The sequence below is a fragment of the Penaeus vannamei genome, chromosome 1 (assembly GCF_042767895.1).
Source record: "Penaeus vannamei isolate JL-2024 chromosome 1, ASM4276789v1, whole genome shotgun sequence".
NCBI classification, from domain to species: Eukaryota; Metazoa; Arthropoda; class Malacostraca; order Decapoda; family Penaeidae; genus Penaeus; species Penaeus vannamei.
The window spans coordinates 51777452-51787428 of NC_091549.1; the positions used below are offsets into that span (position 1 = coordinate 51777452).

General features: G+C 40.7%; 1 protein-coding gene across 2 annotated transcripts in view; it reads right to left on the bottom strand.

Annotated features, from left to right (window-relative positions):
• Positions 1 to 212: 212 nt before the first annotated feature.
• LOC113807849 (uncharacterized) overlaps positions 213 to 9977 on the bottom strand; it is an 18921-nt gene continuing 9156 nt past the window's right edge. Inside the window, exons 4-9 of one of the 2 annotated variants that reach the window (XM_070124698.1) lie at positions 9453 to 9583; positions 7737 to 7846; positions 3662 to 3807; positions 3058 to 3295; positions 1782 to 1898; positions 213 to 452 (exon numbers count right to left, since the gene is read on the bottom strand). In XM_070124698.1, the coding sequence (XP_069980799.1) occupies positions 335 to 452; positions 1782 to 1898; positions 3058 to 3295; positions 3662 to 3807; positions 7737 to 7846; positions 9453 to 9583 (860 nt within the window). In that variant the 3' untranslated portion in view covers positions 213 to 334. The remainder of the gene's footprint in view (positions 453 to 1781; positions 1899 to 3057; positions 3296 to 3661; positions 3808 to 7736; positions 7847 to 9452; positions 9584 to 9977) is intronic. The other variant, XM_070124689.1, reaches the window with a different exon arrangement.

The following is a 9977-nucleotide window of genomic DNA, read 5'->3' on the forward strand; positions in this document are numbered from 1 at the left end:
CCATCGACATCATCTTCATTGTCAACAAGAACCACCAAGTAATAAGATCGAATCCCTTATACAGACATTTTCCCATCGACATCATCTTCATCGTCAACAAAAACCACCAAATAATAAGATCGAATCCCTTTTAGAGACATTTTTCCATTGACATCATCTTCATCGTCAATAAAAACCACCAAATAACAGGATCGAATCCCTTATAGAGACATTTTTCCTTGGACATCATCTTCACCGTCAACAAAAACCACCAACTAACAAGATCGAATCCCTTTGCGAGCCGTCTTCCCTCGGAAATCATCCTCGTCGCCAACAATAACCGATCGGATCTCCTTTAGAAGCATTTGCACCGATCTTTGGGGCAAACGGGGGGGTTCTTCAGGCAGTTCTGGTGGCAGTAAATATCTGCCCCCGGTTGCTTGGCGAACTCCCCAATAGCTTCGCATTCGTTACTGAAGGGGGTTTGAGAGAGAAGAAAAATAATAAGTTGTTGGGGGAAGAGAAATGGTATCGAGAGTGGCTTTCTTTATCGAATTATCGGGTAATTTGGATGTATCTACTTCGTCTGTATTTATCAACTAATGACCTATTTATAAATAATAATAAACTAATGACCTATTTATGAATAATAATAAACTAATGACCTATATATAAATATGTCTATTTATGTCTAGTATATGTCTATCTAACAGAAATGGTATCGGGAGTGGCTTTGTTTATCGAATTATCGGTTATTTTGGATGTCTCTAGTCCTTCGTCTGTATTTATCAAATGATGACCTATACTTATATGTCTATTTATGTCTATTTATGTCTAGTATATGTCTATCTAACAGAAATGGTATCGAGAGTGGCTTTGTTTATCGAATTATCGGGTAATTTGGGTGTATCTACTTCGTCTGTATTTATCAAATGATGACCTATACTTATATGTCTATTTATGTCTAATATATGTCTATTTATGTCTATTTATGTCTATTTATGTCTATTTATGTCTAGTATATGTCTATTTATGTCTAATATATGTCTATTTATGTCTATTTATGTCTATTTATGTCTAGTATATGTCTATCTAACAGAAATGGTATCGAGAGTGGCTTTGTTTATCGAATTATCGGTTAATTTGGATGTATCTAGTCCTCCGTCTATATTTATCAACTAATGACCTATACTTATATGTCTATTTATGTCTATTTATGTCTATATATGTCTAGTATATGTCTATCTAACAGAAATAGTATCGGGAGTGACTTTGTTTATCGAATTATCGGTTAATTTGGGTGTATCTAGTCCTTCGTCTGTATTTATCAACTAATGACCTATTTATAAATAATAATAAACTAATGACCTATATATAAATATGTCTATTTATGTCTATTTATGTCTAGTATATGTCTATCTAACAGAAATGGCATCGGTAGTGGCTTTGTTTATCGAATTATCGGTTAATTTGGATGTCTCTAGTCCTCCGTCTGTATTTATCAACTAATGACGCATACTTATATGTCTATTTATGTCTATTTATGTCTAGTATATGTCTATCTAATATGCATATTTGATTTTTTTCAGTTTATCTTTATCTAGCATATTCTATTCATTTGTCTATACATGCACTTATATAATATACCTATATCTATATATCTATCTATCTATCAATCTAATGGAAATATATAATATACGCATATTTGTATATCTATCTATCTATCATTCAAATGAAAATATAGCATATGAGTATGATATTACACAAAAAGATATCAAAAAGGTTTTGGATCATATACTTACACACAGACACAGATCGTCGGGTCGCAGTTGGGGGGGTACATGAGGCAGTTCGTCTTGCACCATTCCTGTAGCTGAGGAACTTCTCTCATGGGGTCAATGGGGAGACACACCTGCGACCTGCATCGAGAGACAAGGTTTATTTGCGGGTGTTGCATATAGGAATTATCTGTGGGTACTTTCACATTCTTGCTCGCACTTGCCCAAAATGCCTGCACGGAGATACACACTCGTAGATACATACATGCAAGGATGGACACGTACACACACGCACATACTCCTTTCTAAAACCCCGACAGCCAAACGAATGTCATTTCACTTCATCCACGTCACTCCAGCCCCCCCCTCCGCCACCCCAGCTTATGCAGAGGTTTGCGTGTTGGTCTAGCAACAGGAACAACGAAGGGAAGTGACAAGAAAACACACGACTATGCCGGCGATTGGCATATTCGTGTGTTTTCTTGTCCTTCCCTTCGTTGTTCCTGTTGCAATCTGTTCGTCATGAATTCCCCACGTGTTGGTCTAGCAATCTTACTGACCTGACATTCCTTGTACACAGGGGGAGATAAGGAAACAAAAAGAAAACACAGTATGTCACAGCAAAGAATACCCATTGCAACAAATGGAATTAAACCTTAAATCTTTAATCTCAAAATCCTTCCCCATTGTATACAGGGGGAGATAAGGTAACAAAAGAAAACAAGACTGTCACAGCAATGAATACCCATCGTAACAAATGGAATCAAAACTTAAATCTCTAATCTTCAAAATCCTACCCCATTGCACACAGGGGGAGATAAGGTAACAAAAGAAAACAAGACCGCATATCACAGCAAAGAATACCCATCGTAACAAATGGAATAAAACCTTAAATCTTTAATCTCAAAATCCTTCCCCATTGCACACAGGGGGAGATAAGGAAACAAAAGAAAACAAGACCGTATGTCACAGCAAAGAATACCCATCGTAACAAATGGAATCAAACCCTAAATCTCTAATCTTCAAAATCCTACCCCATTGCACACAGAGGGAGATAAGGTAACAAAAGAAAACAAGACCGCATATCACAGCAAAGAATACCCATCGTAACAAATGGAATAAAACCTTAAATCTTTAATCTCAAAATCCTTCCCCATTGCACACAGGGGGAGATAAGGAAACAAAAGAAAACAAGACAGTATGTCACAGCAAAGAATACCCATCATAACAAATGGAATCAAACCCTAAATCTCTAATCTTCAAAATCCTTCCCCCAACAAACTCCTCGCAACACAAGTACCTAATGACCAGGGGCTTGAGTCCTCCGGGGCGCTGGTCCTTGGGCTCTTGAGGAACCCCCGGGAAGCTGTCCCTGAAGTAGAGAGCCCAGGGGTTATCGATCTGGTTGCTCTCCTGCGGGTATCCTGCGAAGCCTCCCGTCTGCGTGTTGATAACGACGTCGGCGCAGTTGATGAAGGTCTCCTGGGGGCCTTGTCCCACGCCCTCCAGGCCCTCCTGGTTCACGCCCCAGGTGTTGCCTGCGAAGAACAGCGAGGATAAGGATACGAGAAATGTAGTCACAAAGCAAGGCCTTCGACGGCTATAGGTACGTACAGCACAGTGGTCTTAAACCTCTGCATTCCTTAGCTCTCCTCTAAACAACCATGCATAGAAAACAATAGCAATAAAAAAGAAAAAAAGGCAAAAACAACAAGAACAAATACAAACAACACTTAAAAAAAGTAAAAAACAACAAAAGCAAAAACAAACAACACTGAAAAAAGGCTTAAACAACAAGAACAAAGACAAACAACACAGAAATAACGTCAAAAACAACAACAACAACAAAGCCAAACAACACAGAAATAAAACATCAAAAACAACACCCGGAGAAGTAAGCTTACCTGCGAAGTACTTCCACCTGAGGACACAGTGGCTGCAGGTCACTCCCTCCGGCAGCTTGACGCGCCACTTGAAGATCTCTGACTTCTTGCTGTCTTGAGGAATGACGAAACGTGTCTCATGCGTGTCTTCGAGAGGGAGGACGTACCTGGAATTGCAACGGAAGCAGGTGTCATGAATTTCGGTAGTTTAGGAAATAAATGAGAGACTGATAAGATCGATAAGATATGGGACTGCTAGAATGATGATAGAGGAACAGGTGTCATGAATTTCGGTCGTTTAGGAAATAAATGAAAGACTGATAAGATCGATAAGATATGGGACTGCTAGAATGATGATAGAGGAACAGGTGTCAGGAGTTTCGGTCGTTTAGGAAATAAATGAGAGACTGATAAGATCGATAAGATATGGGACTGCTAGAATGATGATAGAGGAACAGGTGTCATGAATTCCGGTAGTTTAGGAAATAAATGAAAGACTGATAAGATCGATAAGATATGGGACTGCTAGAATGATGATAGAGGAACAGGTGTCAGGAGTTTCGATAGTTTAGGAAATAAATGAGAGACTGATAGATCGATAAGATATGGGACTGCTAGAATGATGATAGAGGAACAGGTGTCAGGAATTTCGGTCGTTTAGGAAATAAATGAAAGAATGATAAGATCGATAAGATATGGGACTGCTAGAATGATGATAGAGGAACAGGTGTCAGGAATTCCGGTCGTTTAGGAAATAAATGAAAGACTGATAAGATCGATAAGATATGGGACTGCTAGAATGATGATAGAGGAACAGATGTCAGGAATTTCGGTCGTTTAGGAAATAAATGAGAGACTGATAGATCGATAAGATATGGGACTGCTAGAATGATGATAGAGGAACAGGTGTCAGGAATTTCGGTCGTTTAGGAAATAAATGAAAGACTGATAAGATCGATAAGATATGGGACTGCTAGAATGATGATAGAGGAACAGGTGTCAGGAGTTTCGGTAGTTTAGGAAATAAATGAAAGACTGATAAGATCGATAAGATATGGGACTGCTAGAATGATGATAGAGGAACAGGTGTCATGAATTTCGGTCCTTTAGGAAATAAATGAAAGACTGATAAGATCGATAAGATATGGGACTGCTAGAATGATGATAGAGGAACAGGTGTCAGGAATTTCGGTCGTTTAGGAAATAAATGAAAGACTGATAAGATCGATAAGATATGGGACTGCTAGAATGATGATAGAGGAACAGATGTCAGGAATTTCGGTCGTTTAGGAAATAAATGAAAGACTGATAAGATCGATAAGATATGGGACTGCTAGAATGATGATAGAGGAACAGGTGTCAGGAATTTCGGTCGTTTAGGAAATAAATGAAAGACTGATAAGATCGATAAGATATGGGACTGCTAGAATGATGATAGAGGAACAGGTGTCAGGAATTTCGGTAGTTTAGGAAATGAGAGACTGATAAGATCGATAAGATATGGGACTGCTAGAATGATGATAGAGGAACAGGTGTCAGGAGTTTCGGTAGTTTAGGAAATAAATGAGAGACTGATAAGATCGATAAGATATGGGACTGCTAGAATGATGATAGAGGAACAGGTGTCAGGAATTCCGGTCGTTTAGGAAATAAATGAGAGACTGATAAGATCGATAAGATATGGGACTGCAAGAATGATGATAGAGGAACAGGTGTCAGGAATTTCGATAGTTTAGGAAATAAATGAAAGACTGATAAGATCGATAAGATATGGGACTGCTAGAATGATGATAGAGGAACAGGTGTCAGGAATTTCGGTCGGTTAGGAAATAAATGAAAGACTGATAAGATCGATAAGATATGGGACTGCTAAAATGATGATGAACAGGTGTCAGGAATTTCGGTAGTTTAGGAAATAAATGAGAGACTGATAAGATCGATAAGATATGGGACTGCTAGAATGATGATAGAGGAACAGGTGTCAGGAATTTCGGTAGTTTAGGAAATAAATGAAAGACTGATAAGATCGATAAGATATGGGACTGCTAGAATGATGATAGAGGAACAGGTGTCAGGAGTTTCGGTAGTTTAGGAAATGAATGAGAGACTGATAAGATCGATAAGATATGGGACTGCTAGAATGATGATAGAGGAACAGGTGTCAGGAATTTCGATAGGTTAGGAAATAAATGAAAAAACTGATAAGATCGATAAGATATGGGACTGCTAGAATGATGATAGAGGAACAGGTGTCATGAATTCCGGTCGTTTAGGAAATAAATGAAAGACTGATAAGATCGATAAGATATGGGACTGCTAGAATGATGATAGAGGAACAGGTGTCAGGAATTTCGGTCGTTTAGGAAATAAATGAAAGACTGATAAGATCGATAAGATATGGGACTGCTAGAATGATGATAGAGGAACAGGTGTCAGGAGTTTCGGTAGTTTAGGAAATGAATGAGAGACTGATAAGATCGATAAGATATGGGACTGCTAGAATGATGATAGAGGAACAGGTGTCAGGAGTTTCGGTAGTTTAGGAAATAAATGAGAGACTGATAGATCGATAAGATATGGGACTGCTAGAATGATGATAGAGGAACAGGTGTCAGGAATTCCGGTCGTTTAGGAAATAAATGAGAGACTGATAAGATCGATAAGATATGGGACTGCTAGAATGATAATAGAGGAACAGGTGTCAGGAGTTTCGGTCGTTTAGGAAATAAATGAAAGACTGATAAGATCGATAAGATATGGGACTGCTAGAATGATGATAGAGGAACAGGTGTCAGGAATTTCGGTAGGTTAGGAAATAAATGAAAGACTGATAAGATCGATAAGATATGGGACTGCTAGAATGATGATAGAGGAACAGGTGTCAGGAATTTCGATAGGTTAGGAAATAAATGAAAAAACTGATAAGATCGATAAGATATGGGACTGCTAGAATGATGATAGAGGAACAGGTGTCAGGAGTTTCGGTCGTTTAGGAAATAAATGAAAGACTGATAAGATTGATAAGATATGGGACTGCTAGAATGATGATAGAGGAACAGGTGTCATGAATTCCGGTAGTTAAGGAAATAAATGAAAGACTGATAAGATCGATAAGATATGGGACTGCTAAAATGATGATAGAGGAACAGGTGTCAGGAATTCCAGGTCGTTTAGGAGATAAGACTGATGGAATTCGATGAAAGACTGATAGGTGGATAAGATATAGGATTGCTAAAATGATAAGATAGAGGAATGATAGATCGATGAGATAGAGGACTTAGAGATCGATAATATATGGGACTGCTAAAATGCTAAGATAGAGGACTGATAGAACGATAATATATGGAACTGCTAAAATGATAAGATAGAGGACTGATAGATTGATGGTATGAAAGACAGCGAGCTTGATAAAAAAATAAAATCTGATACGTCGATAAGATAATGGACTGAGATTAAAAAAAAATCGGTAAGGTAACAGACTGAGAGACTGATAAGATAACAGACGGATAAGTAATGTAAAAGACTAATACACTCATTAGATAGAATAAACATGGGTACAGCTAGATATTTTCTTTCCTGCCTTTTCCAATATTTTTTTCTCTTTTTTTTCAATCTCTATTTCTTCCGGGGACTATGCTCTGATGGCCTTAAAAGGAGAATTACAAAAAAAAGTAAAACGAAGGAGATATAGATAGACAGATAGATAGATAGATAGATAAATAGATAGATAGATAGATAGATAGATAGAGAGAGAGAGAGAGAGAGAGAGAGAGAGAGAGAGAGAGAGAGAGAGAGAGAGAGAGAGAGAGAGAGAGAGAGAGAGAGAGAGAGAGAGAGAGAGAGAGAGAGAGAGAGAGAGAGAAAGAGAGAGAGAGAGAGACCCAAATAAGATACAATATCCCAGCAATTCACTCTCGTTGTGATAAGAATATACCACAATAAATAAATAAATTAATTAATAAAAAAATAAACGAAAAAACGAACGAATATTCGCCTTCAACTTGGAACTCAGCACATTCATAATAGATTCACAAAAATAACTTCTACTAGACGAACAAAATTGTGAAAAATGATAGTAATAAGACACGACACATACTGATTAAGGCAGTCTTCAGTGATAATCTTCCTAGGGTCGTTATTCGGGCACAGTCTAACCTCCATGTAGCCCTTATGGTTTGTGGTCAGGTCAGCCTCGATGTTAATGACCTGAAAGATGCGGAAGGTAATTAGAAATGATGGATAAAACGTGAAATAAAATGGTTGTAATGGAAAATAAGTTCATCTTGTTTCATTCTCCTTTCTCTCTCTCTCTCTCTCTCTCTCTCTCTCTCTCTCTCTCTCTCTCTCTCTCTCCCTCTCTCTCTCTCTCTCTCTCTCTCTCTCTTCTCTCTCTCTCTCTCTCTCTCTCTCTCTCTCTCTCTCTCTCTCTCTCTCTCCTTCAATCCGCTTTCTAACCTTTTCTTACTCTATTCCCTCCCTCAGTCTGTCTTTCTCTCCCCCATCTCCCCTTCCTATTCCTTCTCTTACTCCTCCCTTCTTTCCTTCTCCCTTTCTCACTTCCTTTCAAACTCTCCCCCTCCTCTCTTGTTTCTCTCCCCTTTCTTATATCCTCGTTCTCTTCTTCCCCCCTTCCCTCCCGACTCTCTCATCATCCCCATCCTCCTACTCTCTCATTTTCTCCCATTTTTCCATCTTCCCTCCCTCCCTCTACCTCTTTTTTTCTCCATTTTACCCTGTTTCTCCCTCTCCCTTTCCCAACTTCCCATCTTCCATCCTTCCTTCTCCCACCTTCTCTCCCTCTACTTTTCCCCCTTCCTCCCACTCCCTCTCCCCTCATCCCTCTTTCCCCCTTCCTCCCATTCCCTCTCCCCTTCTCACCTTCCCATCTTCGCTCCCTTCCTCTTCCTCTCCCTCTCCCACCTTTCCATCTTCGATCCTTCCCTCTCCCTCTCCCTTCCTCCCTCTCTACCCCCCTTCCTCTCCCACCTTCCCATCTCCCTCTCCCTCTCCCACCTATCCATCCCTCCCTTTTCCCTCACTCCCATTCTCACCTTCAAACCTTCTCTCCCTCCCTCTCCCTCTCCCACTCCCTCTCCTTTTCCCCCTCCCTCTCCCACCATCCCTCCCTCCCTTTTCCCCACTCCCACTCTCATCTTTAAACCTTCCCTCCCTCCTTCCCATCTCCCTCTCCCACCTTTCCTCCCACTCCCTCCCCCACCTATCCCTCCCTCTCCTACCATCCCTCCCTCCCACTCTTACCTGTAAACCTTCCCTCCCTCTCTCTCCCTCTCCCTCTCCCACCTATACCTACCTCTCCTCCCCCCCTCCCTCTCCCTCTCCCTCCCTCTCCCACTCTCACCTTCAAACCTTCCCTCCCTCCCTCTCCCTCTCCCACCTATACCTCCCTCTCATTTCCCACTCCCACTCTCACCTTCAAACCTTCCCTCCCTCCCTCTCCCTCTCCCACCTATCCCTCCCTCCCTCTCCTCCCCCCTCCCTCTCCCACCTTCCCTCCCTCCCTTTTCCCCACTCCCACTCTCACCTTTAAACCTTCCCTCCCCCTCCCTCCCTCTCCCACCTTCTCTCCCTCTCCGTCCCCCTCCCTCTCCCACCTTCCTTTCCCACTCCCTCCCACCTCTCCTCCCTCCCACCCTCCCACCCCTCCCTCTCCCTCCCCGCCCCTCCCCATCCCTCTCCCTCCCTCCCCCTCTCCCACCCATCCCTCTCCTTTCCCTCCCCATCCCTCCCTCTCCCTCTCCCACCTCTCCCTCTCCCCCTCCCTCCCCCTCCCACTCCCTCTCCGTCTCCTCACCTGCCCAGCCACATATCTCCTGCCAATGATCCCGTTAGCGTAGAGACCGCCTGCTTCGTGAGGTCGTGGGATATCGTCGACGTAGTTATCGCCGCAGACGCCGCACATCCCGTCGTTCTGCTGGTACTGGACTGAGGGGAGAGAGGGGGGGGGGAGAAAAGTGGGAGATTATTACAGTTATTATTATGGTTATTATTATTGTTATTATTATTATTATTATTATTATCCTTATTTTTTGGTATTATTATTATTATTATTATCCTTATTTTTTTGTTATTATCATTATTATTATTATCCTTATTTTTTTGTTATTATTATCATTATTATTACTGTTATTACTATCAGTATTATTATTATCTGAGACTAAAATGATGAAAATAGAATATGCAATGCCAGAGCCAATATACATGTTTGAACCTAAACTGATATAAAAAGAACATGTAATGCAAGAATCAATATATTTCTCTGGTCCCAAAATTAAAAAAAAAAATGCATTGCAATAACCAATATACTTATCTGATCCTA